The sequence below is a fragment of the Diabrotica undecimpunctata genome, chromosome 3, assembly GCF_040954645.1.
Source record: "Diabrotica undecimpunctata isolate CICGRU chromosome 3, icDiaUnde3, whole genome shotgun sequence".
NCBI classification, from domain to species: domain Eukaryota; kingdom Metazoa; phylum Arthropoda; class Insecta; order Coleoptera; family Chrysomelidae; genus Diabrotica; species Diabrotica undecimpunctata.
Genome location: NC_092805.1, coordinates 81342467 through 81363588, shown reverse-complemented (window position 1 = coordinate 81363588; position 21122 = coordinate 81342467). Strand labels below are relative to the sequence as shown.

Here is a 21122-nt window from a genome sequence, read left to right as displayed (position 1 = left end):
TGTATTGTAGCTTACCCCATAAATCACAGCACCAACCGCTATTACCAACGTCTTCATCGACGTACACCAGGAACCACAAAATTCATGCAACTTGTCTGCATCAAACCGACTTCCTCGGTCAAAGGACCGATGCAAAGTGTCTTAAGGTACTCTTAACCCAAACGCACACACATGTGTGTGGTTTGAGAGATAAAACTCGACTCTTACTATTCTTATCTCAAATACACATCTATGTCATTTTGCAGATGGCCCGTCTCGTAATATGTAGTTTTTAACACAGATGCACCCTTGTACATGGAATCTTGATATACGGGGAGAATCAAAACTACCATAAAGTCTGTAATATTTAATAAATGTTTATACACCGTTGCGAAACTGCAACATTCTCCCCGCGTTGGCATACATGCCAATAACACATAACTGTACTTTGTACTCGCGACGCACTGTACAAATTCCGAAACCGTAAACACTTCTTCGGTTACGAAACGAACGCCACACTAACAAGGATACGAAAAGCTATACATTTACAAAAGAGCTTACGAACGATAATAGATTACAAATACATAACTACATACTAAATATACATCACTACAATTATACAATTATCAGTACTATACATAAAACAGATTTCCCCTCTAATAGGAAGTGCATTCCTCTATTATCCTAGGATACAATACATGAACCTGACGCCATCGAGATGTGGCTATACAAGCGAATCCCCAGGATATCATGGACGGACCAGTTAACCAACGGGACCGTATGACAAAGAGCAAGGAAAGAAAGAAAAGTGATGTATATAATTAGAAGGCAACAATCAGAATGTCTCGGACACATGATGAGAGACGGCACTCAATACAAATACTACAAATAACCTTCTAATATAACGTGGCGCAAATACATAAACAAATAAAGCTACGCAAGCTTTAAGCAAATAATATATCCCATAATCTATGGCAATAAAAAGAAATCTCGAACAGGTAACACAATGATGGACGGGACTCTCAACATTATAAAATGTGCAACAACTAAGTCCGAAATGATCTCTACAATTGGACGTACCTTGGGGCCCTACATGGCCCAACTGTACGTGTGTTTTAAACATCTTTAAACCAACTAGATTGTTCGAAGAAAGAAGAAAAGGATGCTTTTTAGCATAAGGAATGGTAGCATTCCTCAACATACCGCTAACTGTCGTACGGTGAATAATTTCCTCTAGAAATAAATTCGGAATATCCAACTGATTATCCGGATTAGCAATACCGGATGGCAACGATTCCAATATACGAGGAAACGAGAGACTTTTTAAGTCTTGAACAATAAGCAATTCAGCTTGCTTTTTACGAACGTTTCTGATGAAACAAAACACAAATGCCTTTACTCGGCGTAAACTAGAAAGACAGGAGTACGTTTTAAACATATGTACTCCGAATGCTAAATCTAGAGATGGGTGTAATGCCACTCTAGGAACTTTTGACCCAATTATGGTCGCAATATCTAAGTTACTAGATTCTTTAAAATTGTCTCTGTCACGAGACGACAATAATTTTGGCTCACAATGCCAAGATTTTGATCGAGCAAGTGTATCGGGGTTGGCTCCCCGCGAAGCTGTATCGGCAGCATCATCGTCAGACACCTCATCATGGAGATCATGCAAAGAAAGATCCTTAGGCAAGGATTGAATATTAGAATGGACCTGAGGCCCAGAGAGATGTAAATCATTAAAGGATAGCCCCGTAGAAGAACTCGCGTTTGTATGAGCGTCACGAGTCTTGTAGGACTCTCTATCATTTACCACTGCAACAGGTGGAAGGGAATATGCAATACTGCTAAGGTCCGTAGGTAACGCCTTAGGGACAGTATCTACATGAGCTAAAGTCGAGGATAGCTGACCTGACGAACTAGGCGCCATCACACGAGGTGTTTGAGACGTGGATGTCTCGAAAGAAGGTTGAGGTTTTGAAAAAGATGAGTCTTTTGACATATGATTTTGAGAAGATTTAACTACATTGAGTAGATGGCATAAATCTGAAATAAGTGTGGGAGGTCTTTCCCCCACATGTAACCTAGAAGAACAATGGGATGCACTACCTACTTTATAATACGTACAGGATGAGAGGACGGGCTCCCATATTATAAGTCCCATTGCCTTACAAAACAAATCATCTACAATGTTTCGATCCTCGCTATCTTCAGCGGAATCTACCAATAAGTTCTCGATTGCATCCTGTGCGCATTCATATTTATCATACTCAACCTGTAAATACTCACGACGAACTTTCAAAAGATAATCAATATCGACCAATGAAACATTTTCTGCAATCCAATTACAGTGACGAATAATTGCATTCTTTGCAGACCGTCTCTTGAATTTGAGGGTTTCCATTGTTTAGACAAAAATGGAGCAGCTAATATTTAAAACTGACAAGACAAAGAAGAAAAAGATTGTGAACGAGTAAAAGTAATTGTAAATCCCTGGATTTGTTACAGAAACAAACCAAAGAGATACTTGTATTACTCGAAAGCAGGTCTCTATAATAAGACAACTACAAACAAAATAAAAACGACAAGTCTCCACAGACCAGGTATCTTATCAAGGAAAAGATATATCCCAACATAAAACGATTACAATCTGTTACTAATGTCCAAACAATCAGGAAAAATTCAACAAAAAAATGGTTGCAATAACCGAAAATACTTTTTCCAACCTCACAAACACTAACGAATACAAAAGAAGAAATGTCTCTACAGACTGGGTATCTTTTTTCATAAAATAAATACCCCAATGTAAATGGTTATACTAACCGTAATAAGGTCTCTAGCATAAGAAAACCCTAAACAAGTAAAAGTAAGAATGTCTTTCGGCAGACTGAGTATATGCTTAGACAAAAGAAATACTCCACTAAAAGCACTATCAAAAAATCAGTAAGAAATAGGTATAAAAACCTGAAAAAGGTCTCTGCCATAAGAGCACCTTGAATAAAGTGCATAAAAAATAAATAGTCTTTCGACAGACTAGTTATCTTTTAGTATAAAAGAAGTCTCAATGTAAAATGGTTATAAAAACCTTAAAAAGGTCTCTGTAAAAAGAGCACCTTGAAAATTAATTAATGTAAAGTACAAAATCGTTTTTCTGCAGATAACTGGATATCTTTTAGTATAAAAGATATACCGTAATGTAAATGGGTATAACAACCGCAAAAAAGGCCTCTGTCAGAAGAAAACCTCGAGAAAGCAATGTAAAAAGAAATAGTCTTTCGGCAGACTAGGTATCTTTTCGTAGAAAAGAAATATACAATAAATGGTTATAACAACCACGAAAAGAAGGTCTCTGTCAGAAGAGCACCTGGAACAAAGAATGTAAAGAAGAAATAGTCTTTCGGCAGACTAAGTATCGTCTTTCGGCAGACGAGTAGGTATCTTTTTACATAAAAGAAATACCTGACTATATAGTTATGATAACCGCAAAAAGGTATACAGTAAATAAACCTTGTACAATTTAAAAAGTAAAATGTCTTTCGGCAGACTGGGTATCTTTTCAGATAAAAGAAATACCCGACTATACTATGGTTGTGATAACCGCAATAAGGTCTCTAGCATAAGAGAACCTTGACAAAGAAATAGTCTTTCAGCAGACTAGGTATCGTCTTTCGGCAGACGACTGGGTATCTTTTCAGTATAAAAGAAATACCCCAACAAATAGTTATCACAACCAACTAGGCTCCTACCATAAGGAACCCGTGAGCAAGTCAAATAAAATGGTTATCATAATTGATAAGGTCCCTACCATAAGGAAACCGTAAGCAACGACATATTAACTGGTTATCATAACCAACAAGGCTCCTACCATAAGGAAACCGCAACTACACATGAAAAAGAACATGGAAAAAAGGTATCTACTATCAGAGAACCCTAAACAAACAAAAAAACAGAAAAAGAAGAAGAAAATCCGGCTCGAAGGACCATTATGTTGCGTTCTGCACATACGATGACCTCAATATAACAATTGGGGTCATCCTGAAGGGGGAGAGAAGATATTTTGTTCAATCTAGAACACGCTGGTTGCCCCCTTTTGGATTGGGTATGTATATTAAAATAAAAGAAATGAAAACAAGTGGACTGTATAAAAGTCTATTTTAACACGAAGTAAAAGCAATCATAAATATACATAACCCAATATACCTACAATTATAAATAAAGAAGAATATAAACTTAAAAGAAGAAGAATATATGTAGTACAAACTTACACACAAAAAGAGAACCATAAACAAAACAAAACTGTCGATGGTATATATATACCACGTTATAGATAGAAATAATATACAACAAATAAAAAATATGAATATATATGTCATATAAAAACAAATTATTAAACTCAATGCAAAAGTATACTCATAATACACATTATGAGTTAATATTAGGTAATAAAATACACAACACTGTGATATATATACAAAAAGAATAGTGAAATTATTATAATATAAAAAATATACAAATCTACATAAAGGTAATGAAATGTTCTCAATCAAGTTCAATCACGATCGCGGCACAACAGATAAAAGTTCGAAGCAAATATGACATCTATATACCAAGTAAACGTACTTGATATATGCAGCAACAAAATTATGGTGTATTGTAGCTTACCCCATAAATCACAGCACCAACCGCTATTACCAACGTCTTCATCGACGTACACCAGGAACCACAAAATTCATGCAACTTGTCTGCATCAAACCGACTTCCTCGGTCAAAGGACCGATGCAAAGTGTCTTAAGGTACTCTTAACCCAAACGCACACACATGTGTGTGGTTTGAGAGATAAAACTCGACTCTTACTATTCTTATCTCAAATACACATCTATGTCATTTTGCAGATGGCCCGTCTCGTAATATGTAGTTTTTAACACAGATGCACCCTTGTACATGGAATCTTGATATACGGGGAGAATCAAAACTACCATAAAGTCTGTAATATTTAATAAATGTTTATACACCGTTGCGAAACTGCAACATTTTATGTTGCGTTCTGCACATACGATGACCTCAATATAACAATTTTGGTCATCCTGAAGGGGGAGAGAAGATATTCTGTTCAATCTAGAACTCGCTGGTTGCCCCCTTTCGGATTGGGTATGTATATTAAAATAAAAGAAATGAAAACAAGTGGACTGTATAAAACTCTATTTTAACACGAAGTAAAAGCAATCATAAATATACATAACCCAATATACCTACAATTATAAATAAAGAAGAATATAAACTTAAAAGAAGAAGAATATATGTAGTACAAACTTACACACAAAAAGAGAACCATAAACAAAACAAAACTGTCGATTGTATATATATACCACGTTATAGATAGAAATAATATACAACAAATAAAAAAATATGAATATATATGTCATATAAAAACAAATTATTAAACTCAATGCAAAAGTATACTCATAATACACATTATGAGTTAATATTAGGTAATAAAATACACAACACTGTGATATATATACAAAAAGAATAGTGAAATTATTATAATATAAAAAATATACAAATCTGCATAAAGGTAATGAAATGTTCTCAATCAAGTTCAATCGCGATCGCGGCACAACAGATAAAAGTTCGAAGCAAATATGACATCTATATACCAAGTAAACGTACTTGATATATGCAGCAACAAAATTATGGTGTATTGTAGCTTACCCCATAAATCACAGCACCAACCGCTATTACCAACGTCTTCATCGACGTACACCAGGAACCACAAAATTCATGCAACTTGTCTGCATCAAACCGACTTCCTCGGTCAAAGGACCGATGCAAAGTGTCTTAAGGTACTCTTAACCCAAACGCACACACATGTGTGTGGTTTGAGAGATAAAACTCGACTCTTACTATTCTTATCTCAAATACACATCTATGTCATTTTGCAGATGGCCCGTCTCGTAATATGTAGTTTTTAACACAGATGCACCCTTGTACATGGAATCTTGATATACGGGGAGAATCAAAACTACCATAAAGTCTGTAATATTTAATAAATGTTTATACACCGTTGCGAAACTGCAACATCGCTAAAGATAGCTGACAATTATTTATTATACAGATTGTCTCACAGCCCGCTCTCAAGAAAAATATTTGTTTTATCACTCTAGTAAAAATACTCTATTAAAATTAAAATCGCGTCTTAGTTGAAAAAGACATTTACACTAAACAAAATCATTCACTCTTATTTCTCGTTCAGTATATATTTGCAAATAAATTCACTTTAAATAAAAAATGGAAGCTTTAAAGAAAAAGCACAAATCACTTAAAGCATCAATTACACGTTTCTCAGAATGGTTTATAGCCAATAAAGACACAGAAAACGAAATACTTGATTTTGAAAATAGGAAAGAAAAACTTTTTAATTTTTTCACACAATATGAACAAATTTAATTAGAAATCGAACAGACTGATGACAGCGACCAACAATCAGCTGATCGAGCAAATGTTGAAGAAAAATACTTCAACACACTCAAGTACCTAGCTCAAATAATAATGCTGTTTCCAGTGCGAGGCTGCCTGAAATTAGCATGAAAACCTTTACCGGAAATTTCTCAGAATTCAATGAATTCTTTCAACTATTTGAAACTCTGATCACAAACAACTCAAGTTTAAATAATGTACAAAAGTTTATATATTTAAAATCCTTCCTCAAAGGAGAACCTTTAAACTTAATTAGCAGTATCGAAGTAGTAGATGCAAATTTTGCTATAGCTATAAAAACCTTAAAAGAAAGATATGATGACAAATCACGAGTGATTAGTACTCTTATAAAAAAGCTGTTAAGGTCTCAATCTCTAGTTAAATGCACTCCTCAGGTACTAAGAGATTTTCTTGTACATACGAAGCAAACGCTTCAAGCTCTTAGTAATCTCGAAGTTCCAATTGAACATTGGGACCTCCTTTTAATAGAAATATTTTTAGAAAAAATAGATTTTGCTTCTCACAAGGCTTTTGAATATGAAGTAGGTTCTAAGAATGTTCCAACACTCAAACAATTTTTTGAATTTCTAGAAAAAAGATGTGATGTTTTAGAGAAACTTAATTACACTGAAACTCAGTCAAAGTTTAATAATAAAGTCACTCAAAAAACTGCTCATATTTCCACTATAAATAATAATAAATCTAGCTATGAAAATTGCATATTTTGTAAACAAACTGGTCATAAAATATATCAGTGTAACTTATTTAAAGACACAAACTCTCGAGAAAGGTTTAATTTTGTACACTCAGAAAACAAATATTTCTTGCCTCACCACAGTGTAGAAAAAGACACTTCTCTCACAACTCGTTTGCGCGTAGTTTTTGACGCATCCATGAAAACCACTTCTGGTTTTAGCCTTAATGATATTATGTTAAAGGGTTATACCACACAACCAGAACTATTTGACACTTTAGTCAATTTTAGACTCTTTAAGTATGTGTTCACATCTGATATAAAAAACATGTTTAGACAAATCAGAATTAACCCCAACCAAACTTTCTTATTAAATATTTTGTGGCGCAACTCTCCCTCAGAGCCGTTAAAATGTATACAATTGGAAACGGTTACCTATGGAACGAAACCAGCTACCTTCCTTAGCACACGATGTTTAATTGAACTCGCAAACATGCATAAGGAAAAATATCCTCTCGCTTATGACATGCTCATTAATTTTTGCTATATTGATGACATATTATATGGTACAAATAGTATTGAAACACTCACACTTGCGCATGAGCAAATCACTACACTGCTACGGCAGGCATATCTCTTCACAAATGGTGTTCAAATTCACCACAATTTTTAGAAAATATTTCACAATTTTCAACTGACTCTACGTATGTTATATCTCCAGAAAATCATTCCAATAAAATATTAGGTCTTTGTTGGGACTCTAAATTAGATAGTTTCTCTATTTCAGTACCAGAAATCGAAATAAAAGATTCCTACACTAAGAGACAAGTGCTCTAGATAATCGCAAGTTTTTTCGACCCCAAGGGATTAATTAATCCTGTAATAGTAACTGCAAAAATAATAATACAAAAAATTTGGCTTTCAAAAATTCAGTGGAATGAAAGTTTAGACTCTACACTCTTAAATGAATGGTTAAATTTTCTCAAACATATTTCAGCACTAAAACATTTAAAAATTCACAGACCTTTTTTTATTGAAAATTATATATGTAGTATACAAATACACGCATTTTCCGACGCTAGTTAAAAGGCATACGCCAGCTGCATATATATATTAGAGTTACTTATAGCTCAAGAAATGTCTCTTCCACACTCATCACCTCTAAAAGTAGGGTAGCTCCAATAAAAACATTAACTTTACCTAAGTTAGAACTTATGGGTGCTGTTTTATGCAGCAAACTCACTAAAAGAATAGTGGAAATTCTAAATAATAAATTAACTCAAATAGACTCAATAAACTGCTGGACGGACTCAGAAATCGTACTTGCTTGGTTAGGCTCACATAGCTCGAGATGGTCACAGTTTGTTGCAAATAGAGTTTCTGAAATACAAGGAAACCCACAATTTAAGTGGCGATATATAAAGTCAAAACAAAACCCCGCAGATATTGCGTCAAGAGGCATGTCTGCTCCTGAACTTCTAAACTCAAAATTTTGGTTTCAAGGTCCCTCTTCTTCTTCTTCTTCTTCTTCTTCGTCTAGCCATTCACGTCCACATCTGAACATAAGCCTCTTCAAGTCTTCCTTTCCATTGTTTTTTATTGTACGCTACTTTTTGTAGCCAATTTTTCCCGGCAGTCCTTTTCAGATCATCTGTCCATCTCATAGGAGGTTTGCCTCTGGGTCTTTTGTGTTGGTATGGTCTCCAGGTTAAAATTGATCTGTGCCATTTGTTTAGATCGCTCCTAGCTACATGTCCAGCGTATTCCCATTTCAACTTTAATGATTTTTGCACCACATCGGTGACTTTGGTTTTGTGTCTTATCCATGTGTTTGTTTTCTTGTCCTTAAGTGATATACCTAGCATTGCTCTTTCCATCGAGTGTTGAGTGACTCTAAGTATATTCATATTCTTTTTTGTGATTGTCCATGTTTGTGCCGCATAAGTTAATATCGGAATAATGCATGCATCAAAAACTTTAGATCTAAGATGTAATTGAATTTGTTGATTTCTGAGTATATAGTTCAGTTTACCGAATGCTGCCCAAGCTAACTTTCTTCTTCTTTTTATTTCTTCAGTTTGAATTTCCCTATTTAGTATTATTTTTTGTCCTAAGTATATATATTCTTCAACTTTTTCTATAACTTTATCGTTTATTATTGTCACGGTGTCTTCGGAGTGCATGACTTTTGTTTTGTTTAAATTCATTTTCAGGGTCCCTCATTTCTACTTAATTATGACTTAGATTTAACTTCTTATGATTCAAAACCAAATGTAAGTAAAATACCCGAGGAAAAGAAAATAGTTCATCTAGCACAAGAAAGCCCAATAAGTTTCATTGAAAATTTATCTCTCAAATTTTCAAACTTCTCAAAACTACAACGCAGTATCACACTTATTCTCAGGTACATTCACAATTTCAAGTTTCCAAATGAAAAATATGTTGGACCCTTCTCTGTTTCAGAATTAAAAAATGCTGAAAATTTAATAATAAAACTTTTGCAAAAGGCACACTTTTTTCGAGAATTTTCTTGTTTTGAAAATAAGGAGATAATGTCAAATAGGACAATTTTAAAAGTCAACCCATTCATAGATAATCAGCAAATGATTCGTGTAGGTGGTCGTCTAAGGTACTCAGACGTCCCATATGAACAGAAGTACCCATTACTTCTACCCTCTCATAATCACATAGTAAAATTAATGCTGCATAGAGAACATATAAGATTATGTCATTCAGGCCCTCAAAATACTCTTTCCAATTTTCGTTTAAGATATTGGTGTCTAAATGGTCTTAAAGAAACTAAAAGAATAATTAATAAATGTCACGATTGTTTTAAATTTAAAGCAAAGACAGCCACACAGTTAATGGCTGATTTACCACGGGAACGTTCATGTTTCTCCCCTCCATTTACCAATGTTGGTCTAGACTTTGGTGGTCCATTTCTTATAAAAATTATATAAATATCCTACAAAGCGTTGTTCGTATGTATGGTTACTCGTGCAGTGCACATCGAATTAGTCACAGGTCTCTCTACCGAAAGTTTCTTACTTGCTTTAAAAAGATTCATCAGTAGGAGAGGCTGTCCACAAATTATCTACTCAGATAACGCCACTAATTTTCTAGGAGCTAGAAATCAGTTGAGGGAAGTTGCACTATTTCTTAAACAAAAGGAAACCTCTGAGTCCATATTCAATTTTCTCTCCTCTTCTGAAATCCAATGGAAATTTATTGTAGCCCATTCTCCGCATCATGGTGGAATTTGGGAGGCAGCCATAAAAAGTGCCAAATATCACATTTTAAGGCTTTTAGGTAATACCACTTTAACTTTTGAAGCCTTTAGCACAGTTCTCGCACAAATAGAAGCAGTATTTGCTATGTCAAATGATCCAAATGACTTTAACACATTGTCTCCAGGACATTTCCTAATAGGAAAACCAATTACGTCATTTCCTGAAGAGATAGTGACGGAAATACCTAACAATAAATTGACAATTTGGCAAAACTACATGAAGATTCAGCAATCATTTGCCAAACGCTGGAAAATTAATTACCTTAATCAACTTCAGAATCGCCCCAAGTGGTTATTTAAATTTTGTCACATTTATATGTATTACTCTAGTTTAGGAATAGTTATTTCTTAAATTACATTTAAGTTAAGTTTGCTTACTTTCTCAAATCACTCTTTCTTTCGTTTTGAAGTAAATACTTCAACGCGGGCAGTCTATGTTCCAGAAATGAACAAATTGTTTTTAAAATATAAAATAAAAATATAATTCCTTAGACTTTTCTTAGTGTAGAATAAGTAAAATAGTCATTTCATCAAGTTTGCTCGGGATACCCGACTCATTGGCGCCACAGCCTCTTAAATAGTTTTCACACCTAAATACAAGAGGGGTAATCTTCACTTTTACGCATCAAGTAGTATTTTATCAGTTCCTTCTCACACATCGCCCTTGAGGCATGTGCATTTTAAAACACTCTCAAGTCATGTATAAAATATTTCTCTACGCCGAAATCGGGTATTTTTCTCATAAATACGGTTTTCTCTTTTACGTGTGATAAAGAAAGAATTATTTGATATTGTACAGTCAGCTACGGCCGTGTTGAGGCTTCTCTACTCTAAAAATAGTTAATTATAAGTCGATAAACTAAAAGTGATTTTACTTCTCTGGAGCTATATTTACTCACATTAACAATCCTTATCCTTCAACGGTCACTGAAGAACCAAACCTATGGAGATACATCCATTCACAAGTCCTTTGAAGTGAGGCTTGGAATCAAAAGTTTTCCAACCTTCTTATGTAGGGAGCCAGTCATTAGGCCCCCTCAAATTGCATAAAAATGAAGTTATGCGATATTTACTTTTTCATATTAATAGCACGGATCCATCTTTTTCTTTTCTCTAATTTATATGTAATCTTTGGGAACCTATAAAAACTACACTTACTATTTTTGCTATTATTAGCACAATTAAATACGCAATATGTATTTGCACACATTTTTGATAAAATTTATGCGTAAAAAGGTAGGGCAAATTTTGTCATATTTCGCCACTACGCACGCTGGCATCGTTTCAAAGTACCCCTACCATTGTCACGCACGGAGCGAATAGGTCTGAGAAAAAATGGTCGAAAATTAAGGTTGTCAGCTGTTAAAAACGCGAGTTATAAAAGAGTAGAGCTGGCACGCAATGCCACTGGTTTGATAAGGATGGCGAGTGTCAGATTATTTTGACCAAGTTTTGAAGCTCGTTATACTGTTATTAAGTTGATTAACGTGTTTTTAATTATATATATATATATATATATATATATATATATATATATATATATATACAATATGTATATTAATAACACTATCTATCGAGGTATGTGCAATGGCCTTAAAAACTAACATTCCCTATAACAAACCAGTGGCGTAGCGCGCTAGCTCTCTTTTACTTCAACTTTGATACCCCGCGTTTTTAACATTTGGAAACTCTAATTTACGACCATCATGCATTATGACCACGGTAATATGATTTACCATCATATTAAAAAAATTAGCTTTAATTTCATATAAATAACATACCTACACGTCATGAGCAACGTATTTATTTAAAAAATAAATGAACGATGTTTTTGTTCAAAAATTAATTATCATTAAGTTAAGTAAAACTATTTACGGCCACTTTTTAACTGGCAACCTGTTATTATCAATGTATTCTCCTATTCTTAAATGTATGTAAAAATGTGACTTTGGTTAACTACGTTATGATCGTAGTGATTTTGCAGTGATACTTTAGACTATTTAGAAAGTGAAAAAAAGAAGGTCGTCCGGAAGTAAGGAATATTACGTTGAAGTTATTTGCTGTTTATATGAAGTAATTCGAAAAAACGCCCAACTGCAGAATAATAATTCACGAGTATTGCACCACGATAATGCTACAGCTCACACATCGTTGCTTGTTCCTGGTTTCTTGTCCAAAAAACAACAATGTCGATATACTATGTGCCTTTCTTGTATCGCAAACAGAGATAGTTGTTAAATAATTCCCTTGTTATAAAAAATTAGCGTTGTTTATTTACACCCGCATGGATTTTGTTTTTACAACCATGAAATCTAATGACTACACATAAATATGTATGTATAACAGTGACCTACATATTAGATATAAAATCGGAATTAACGTGAAAAGCAAGGTCAATATTATTATTGCTGTAAGTATAAAGGGGATTGATGCCAGGTCCTACCTCAACCATTTTATAATAAGTAATGTAGTTTAAATTATTAATAAATGTATTTTGCTGCAACGATGTTTTAAGTTTGTTCACAAAAGAATTAAAGAAGATCTCTCGTCCACCTGTCTCAAGATATAATTTTATATATAACAAGCATATAATTTAAATTATTAATAAACGTATTTTGTTGCAACGATGTTTTAAGTTTGTTCACGAGTGAATTAAAGAAGATCTCTCGTCTCACCTGTAGCAAGGTAACTAAATCACTCTAGTACCTCAACCAGCATATTTACCGGACGTGGTGTTTTGGTGAATATCCTACGACTTTTTCATCTTTCCATAATTGGCAAAACCATGAAAGGGTAGAGGTTTGTCACGATTAAAGGGACATAGACTGTGTCTGTATAAGAGATCAACGTCTACCAAGTGGATAAAACGAATTTGGAAGAAAAACAAATTTATTTTCATGAAAAACGCCTCTTTTAACAATTAAATAATTTTAAAAGATATTCTGGAAACAATTAGTGTGATTAAATTTTTCGTATATTTTTATGTGATCGAGGAGAGATAATCCTTCAAGAAATTATAACTTGTAACATATATTTGTGTAAAGCAAGTACTCTATAATTTTTTTTAAATCGTAAGTCAAATGTCCTCATTTGCCCCAATGTACGAGGTAAATGAAGACTGCAATTTTTCCCAATTTAACTCACCTATAAAATAAAATGGGTAAATGAAGACAAAAGCTGATCATTTAATGCATATAAAAAATAATAAAATCGATAATTTCTCTTACTAGTTTATTGAGAAATTAAACGGTACATTGTCAACTAAGTGATTAACTAAATTTAAAACGAACAAATTAAATAAAAACAATACTATTTGTGAGAAATCTTCGACTCTTTCCAGGCTTGTTCAATGTCCTTAATAGAAGGGTATGTTACGGGATTTTTGCCTTTTGGAAATACCTCCATTATAATTGATTCGACCGCTACATTCTAAATCTTCAGATGCATTGGTCATCTAAAGGTACTTCCTAGTCGATCTAAAAATGTCATTTTCACTTCTTTATCCGAAACAATTTCCAATATCAGACCAACGTATCATGTTTTCGAAGTGGTTACTGTAAAATAACGATTAAGTACATCTTAGCAATTATCATTGCAGCCTGATAGTTGGGAAATATTACTAGTGGATGGCTTATCTGTTGCCATCTATTCTTCTCGTTGCGTTTTTTCTCGACTTAATTCAATCGTATTTTTTTTTGACGAACTAACATCTCCTTCTAAAATATTTCCAGGCGTATCATCATCGGTATCATAATTCAAGCTTATATCACTATCACTCTGACTCATATTCTCTTGGATTTCTTTTTCCAAATCTTCGTTGGTATCAGATTTGCTTTCCGAAATATTCTTCTTTAGAACCTTTTTCTTTGTTCTGGTTTATGCAGTTTTATCTTCTTTGCCTGCTTTTCTTTTTGTATCCATTTTTTCCATGGGCTTTTGTGTCCATCAAACATTAAGAGTGCTTTTTGAGTAGGCTCCACATTTGGCAGTGATCTTTTAACTTTTTTCACATGGGAAACATAAACTGACGAACAAACCAATTAAAGAAGACTGGCTCTTCCAGATATCCGGAAGGGCATTTGATCAAATAAATTTTCATTTACAATTTGTTGTAATTTAGTGTAATTGTCTGCTACAACAAAAGGATCAGAAGACAGGGCCCTTTTATTTTGCAAACTTTGTGGTTTCTTTAATGATAATCGAGGATGTCGGTTCATAAAATTCTTATACCAATCTTGACCAGGTTTATTTTGCTTAAAAGGAGTGGAAATGTTTGAATCTTGACAATAACTTTGAACGAAAGATAATAATTCTTGTTTATCCATCGGATAAATAAAGTCAGCTCCCGCTAAAATTAACTGCTCTAGTTGACCCTCAACTTCTTTTGAAAGAGCAATATGCTGACCAGTGCCGAGAGATTTCAGTGAAGTTTTTCTTCCATTTATTCGATTGAATATAACGCTTCTTGGAAGTCCATAATATTCTGCAGAAGAGCGATAAGTCTGACGTCGTTTACGGCAGCTTTTACATTTTCTGCCGTGTAGGTTTTCTCTGGTCTTTTTTAATACATTTTCTTACCATAATGCAATTTATTTTAACCTGTAACGAAAAAATGAGTATCAACTAGAAACCAAGTCTCTGTATAATAGTAATTAGGGGTAATTGGTCCGCAATTGTCCCAAAATTCTGTGTTCATTTACCTCTTGTACACATTATTTTGGGGTAATTGTGGACACACAAAATAAACATCTCACAATGGTTTGCAGTTAAATGAAGTATTAAAAAAATATGTTCTATTTAATCAATTAAAGCCAACTGTGATGAGAAACATTCAATATTTTAAATATTTTTAAGGTAACAGTACTTACCGTGACAGCCGACCAAACCGATGCACCAAATATTTTATAGGTTAACTTTCAGTGTCAGGTGCGGTAAAATAACAGCTTTTTATTGTGAGTTCGTAGATTGCTGATAGATGTCACCTAAGTATAGAAGGGAGATACAAAGACAAATTCAACATAGCGTTTTTATTAACGATTTTATTTTCGATGTCCTCATTTGTCCTTGTCCACATTTACCCTGATTGACCTTAGATAAAATCATCGAGTTAGAATCTATGGAGAAGCTATGAGCATATTAACGTATGTACTAAAAACGGCGTAGGTGGGCGTGGCTAACTGTGATATCAATATGGCGGTGGGATCATGGCCGGACTCAATAATATTAAAACTACTATAAAAATATGACTAGTTATTCAGAAGATTTAATCATAATCTAAAAAAGTGCAATACATTTTTAATAAACTATGATTTATTTATCCCGCGGTAAACACTAAAAAACACGATATATTATACATAAACGCCCAGTTCCACCAACGCGATTTAAGTTAAAATTTGATCTTAAGAAATAATTTTCACTTAAGTCCGTTGAGTTTCGTTCCACCAACTAAAAATTTTTACTTAAGTACAAATATTTTTGCTTAAGCTTAAGTCAGCTACTATGACGACTTAAGAAAAAATTTTAACTTGGACTATGCATTGAAATGCATCTTCTGTCATATATTGACACATAAGTGAGGTTAAATTTCTTCTGTTGATCGTCGATGTTAGGTTAACTCGTATTTTTTTGGTCTAATTTGGTTTTTAATTTTTATATTCTTATTATATAGTATATAGTATATCGTAGTATAGTAATCTATAATATAAAAGTAGGAAGTAGGTTTTTGTGTTGATAGGATTTTTATTTTTATATTTTTTTGTTGTAAATTCCACCAAAGTGTATAGTATAGTTTATAGTGTATATATAGAATATAGTGTGTGACTTTGAAAAGATGGATCTGGGCGTTTTGGATTTCGATGCGGAAGATTTATTTGGTCTTGATGAGTACAATCAGATGGAAAATCAATTGAATGAAGTAGATCAAGTAGATAATTTGGTTATAAGAATCCCAAGACATGTCAAACGCACAAGCTATTTTGAGACATATACCAATAAAGAATTTTTTGAAAGATTTCGATTATCAAAAAACAGTGCGTTTGAAGTATTATCTCAAATAGAAGAACATCTGCAGTTTACTAGTGCAAGGTAAGGCAAATATAAAATTAAATAAGTTTAAAGGGCTTTACACTAAAATTTTTGCTTGTTTCAGAAATAAATGTTTAAGTCCCATGAACCAATTTTTAATTTGCCTAAGAGCATATGCCACAGGAGGACATTTATTAAGCCTAAGTGACATCTTTGGACCTTCAAAGTCCTCTGTCTGCAGAATTGTTCAACGGGTTACCCCCTTAATAGCATCACTGAGACCTCGCTACATCAAATTACCAAATAATGTAGAAGAAGTTCGGGAGCAACAAAATAAATGGTATGAAATAAGAGGATTCCCAAGAGTGGTTGGATGCATTGATGGTACTCATATCAAAATAACATCACCTGGTAAGATTGTTTATTTAGAAAGTCACTGAACTACTGCATATAGCTATAATAATGCTGCTATTTTGTTATAGGGGGCAATGATGCAGAAATTTACAGGAACAGAAAAGGCTATTTCAGTATTAACGTTCAAGCGATATGCTCAGCTGAAGGTCTGTTCCAAAATATAACAGCACGATGGCCTGGATCTGCGCATGACCAAACTATTCTAAATAATTCAGTAGTAAAACAAAGATTTATAAGAGGAGATTTTGCAAATGGAGTTTTATTAGGTGAGCATCTTATATTACAAAAGAAACATTAGCCAGTGTGTACAATGGTTATAAAATCACAAAACTAAAAAGCAGGTATTAGATTCAATCTGAAGTAGATAATTTTGTTGTTATTTCTTTTTTATATTTGTCTATCCATTTTATACAGGACTATAGTCAATCTTTTGGTATCCTTTGATATGAGATCCCACTGGTGACATGATCACCAAAATTAATATTGAGTGATGTCTGTCTGAAATTAATTCAATAGCCACACATTGTGCTCACCTAAATGTAACTAATAATCAGTAATAAATTACAATACTTTTAGGGGATGGTGGCTACACATGCACCAACTTCTTGTTAACTCCTCTCAGGGATCCACAAACAAATGCAGAAAGGAGTTATAATGAAGCTCACATAGGAACTAGAGTAAAAGTGGAACATTTGTTTGGTGTTTGGAAGCGGAGATTCCCTATTATAGCATATGGATGCCGTCTAAATTTAAGAAATGTACTAGCAATTATTGTTGCTACAGCTTGTCTACATAATGTAGCAGTCAGGCAAGGCGAACCACAACCTCCAGCCAATGATGATATTGGTGAATACATTGTGATGGATGACAATGACATTGTGCCTGCAGGAAACAGAAATAATAATAATATTAGAAGACATTTTATTGAAAATTATTTTACTCAAGCTTAATTTTAGTTATAATAAAAAATACCAAAAGCTATTTAATTTAATTATACTGTGAATATCCTTTGAAGTCTTTGTTATCAATTCTAAAGCTTTACTACACTCCACATATTTTCATTTGTATTTCTCTTCTATGTTTTTATGTACCCATTCCATCCACTAAGTTATCAAAAAAATCTATATTATATTCGGCAAAAAAATTATACAACCATCTTCCTTTACATCTTAAATCTACAAATTCTTTCCTTAAGTTCCATAAATTGACAAAAGCCTATCTATCTGAAAGACCTTATTATTCAGTGGAAGAGTTTCTCAACGAATAATTAAGAAAGTTCAGTTCATTTAGGTACAAGTAATATATATTATATATATATATATATATATATATATATATATATATATATATATATATATATATATATATATATATATATATATATATATATATATATATATATATATATATATATATATTTGGGTATCACATGCAGCAGCTTAAACTTATTCGTAAACTAGTTCATACTGAAATTTTGCAATGGATTGTGTATTTTATGTTTTATTCTGTGATATTGACGATTTATGTAATTTTAGTAAATTTTAATTGTAATTATTATTCCTTTTTTTTAACATATAAGCTTTGTCCATAAAATGTATATATATATATAGTAGTATATATATTTGTAAATGTTTCTGTATACTTCTTTAGCTGTGGTACTGCACCATCAGGTGTCTTTATTTATTCTCAAACTTCTTTCCTGATTTTTTTCCAAGTATTTCAATAGCAGTATTTTTAAGGATAGCACAAGCAACTTATGTTGTTGGTTTACTGTCTCACTAATTATTACCTTGATGTCCTTACATTCATGTATATCTTCTTTTCTTATAGTGAAACTCTATTTGTGATTGGCTTTGTCTCCTTTTAATAAGTTGAGTTTCTTTTGAAAAATGTGTTTCACAGCCATATCTAATGTTGTTGCTTATTCAAGCTTATCATTGCCAGCTTCATTTCTAGTTCCAAAGTCTAGTCCTCCACATATTGCTTCATATCTTGTCTTGTATTTGCCTACATGTGCATTAAAATCATGTATTATAACTTTCTCCTCTTACGGAATATTACTCTCACCCAGCTCTGTTTGAGGAGGGGCATATATACACAACATTAATACATCTTTATCAAGTACAAGTTTCACTGATATTATTCTATCACTCATTCGTACAACTTCTACTAAATCAGCTGTTATATCAACTCTATTCCTAGTATTACTTTTCCCTACATATCACAATTTGTATCCTTCACCTAGTTTGTGTATTATAAACGAATATGTATTGTAAACAAATATAGAATATAAGTATTATACTTCGCAAAAATCATGTAAATTTTATTACAGTAGATAAATAAAAATAATAATGTAATAATGACTTTTTATTCAGAATATTTACATTTTTTTATTTTACTCTCGAGAGCTTCATTCTCGAGCTGAATTTTTCTCTTCTGTTGCAACAAAATGTCCACCTCTACTTCTTTTTCTTTTAACTGTAGAGCTTGGAGTTTTGCTTGAAAAGCTCTTTCCTCCTTCTTAATTTCCACCCTCTCTTTAATTTCCTCAATCTGGTACTGCAGATACTGGGCCTTTAACTCTACTATTTGTGGTAGATCATCATCATTTGTGTTCCTATATTTTTTTTGGTGTTTTAATTTATTTTTTGGAGTTTGAATCACCTTTAGTACATCTTCATCTTGTGAATCTGGAAAAGGTACAAATATTTAACTAAAGCCTAATGCTCGAAACAATTATGATTGTAAATCTAATGTTAGGATTATACTACAATATTATATGGTAGTATGTAGAATGTGAGTTTATAAAGTGTTAAAATTATTTCGTAAGGAACATGTGAGCATATACAACTTATTTATTAAAAAAATACATTGAATTATGTATGCCCATTTATGTGACTCATATTTGGTTATAAAATAAATGATTTTTTTAACTATCAGCAACTACCATATTATTGATACTACTAATCATATTTATTGATTTGTGTAACAGGCTATATTTTTTAAAACCTTTTTTTTATGGCAAGGCTAATATATATATATGCTTATTTGTTGTTTATTCTTTAATATCTGAAGGTGAAATCCTTCTTTCATTGGATATTATAATTTTGTTTTGAACCCTTAACATTGATACATTTGTAGATCAGTTTACAATGTTACTTACCTTTGCAAATCTTTAACTCTTTGCAGTTTAAAATGGTATTAGCTTTTGGTATAGCAACTGTTGATGTACCACTGTAGGAAGTGCTTTCTGTAGGAGTACAGTTGTTTGTTTCATGTTCTGTCTCTAAAAACAAGAAAATTTGAAATAATATGAATTATATTAAATACTGAAGATTACATACCTGTTAGTAGAAAATGATCTTTGTCCCATACAGCTTCATCATCATATGGATTCTCTAAACCCGTAACTGTTTTAAAATTTATAATTTCTAGGACTGTTTCATCAGGTTCATTTTGCGGCTGGAACGGCCCTCCTCCTGTTTTAAATCTATTTATTTTGATATTTGCTGCTGCCTGTCTCTCCAATTGTTTTAAATTGGCCCAATATTTCTTTAGTTGTTCTTTGGATCGAAAGGTATTTAAACCTTTCGAATTAAATTCGAAACTTAATTTCTCCCATCCCGCATCTTTATCTTTGGCAGACACACCGTTAGTTTTTTTGTTTTCAAGAATATCCTTGTATTTGGATACCAAAGATATTAATTCCTCCTTTTCTTGAGAAGAAAAGTTAACTCTTTTGTTGACTTTTTCCATGCTTCCAAACTAATATTTAACTGACTAAAACTATTTCACCGACAACAAAACTACAACTATTAACTTAACTTTTAAAACTATCACTAAATTTTTAACTTATAGTTTATAATATTATTATAGTTAATAAAAAGAAAGCAGATCACGAGGTCACAATAACAGTAAATAGTAAATATTTAAAATGACTGACATTGAATTAAAGACAGCATCAAAAATGACACAAATGTTCTTCTTTTTTTTCTTTTTTTGTTGTTTCTGTATTAATAACCAGTCAAGAATTTAAGAATTTCTGACAATTTTGCAAAGTTGGTATTTCTGAGACCTTAAGTTTTGTCTTGGTTAAGTTAAGTAAAAACTTGTATGGTGGAACGCAAATTACAGCTAAGAAATTTTTTTGACTAAGCAAAACTTAGGTAAGATTTTACTTAGATCACGTTGGTGGAACCGGACGAAAGATAAATTAATACAGTCAAATACTATTAATTTATTCTC

At 32.7% G+C, this 21122-nt stretch overlaps 2 protein-coding genes across 2 annotated transcripts in view; one reads left to right on the top strand and one right to left on the bottom strand.

Moving 5' to 3' along the window:
* LOC140435666 (SET domain-containing protein SmydA-8-like) overlaps nucleotides 1–21122 on the top strand; it is a 47772-nt gene that overhangs the window by 18584 nt on the left and 8066 nt on the right. The window lies entirely within an intron of this gene.
* LOC140437896 (uncharacterized) lies at nucleotides 18925–20766 on the bottom strand. The gene is made up of 4 exons (XM_072527688.1): nucleotides 20222–20766; nucleotides 20041–20163; nucleotides 19277–19567; nucleotides 18925–19091 (listed from the first exon to the last, which is right to left on the bottom strand). The coding sequence occupies exons 1-4, from the start codon at nucleotides 20631–20633 to the stop codon at nucleotides 18925–18927; spliced, it is 993 nt and encodes a 330-aa protein (XP_072383789.1). The 5' UTR covers nucleotides 20634–20766.

Bases quoted from the DNA above. Each gene is read 5' to 3' on its own strand.
- LOC140437896 (XM_072527688.1), bottom strand. From the start codon at position 20,633: ATGGAAAAAGTCAACAAAAGAGTTAACTTTTCTTCTCAAGAAAAGGAG. The intron at 20,164-20,221 runs GTATGTAATCTT...TCTTGTTTTTAG, and splicing joins AGATCATTTTCTACTAACAG to AGACAGAACATGAAACAAAC. The intron at 19,092-19,276 runs GTAAAATAAAAA...TGTGATATGTAG, and splicing joins CGAGAATGAAGCTCTCGAGA to GGAAAAGTAATACTAGGAAT.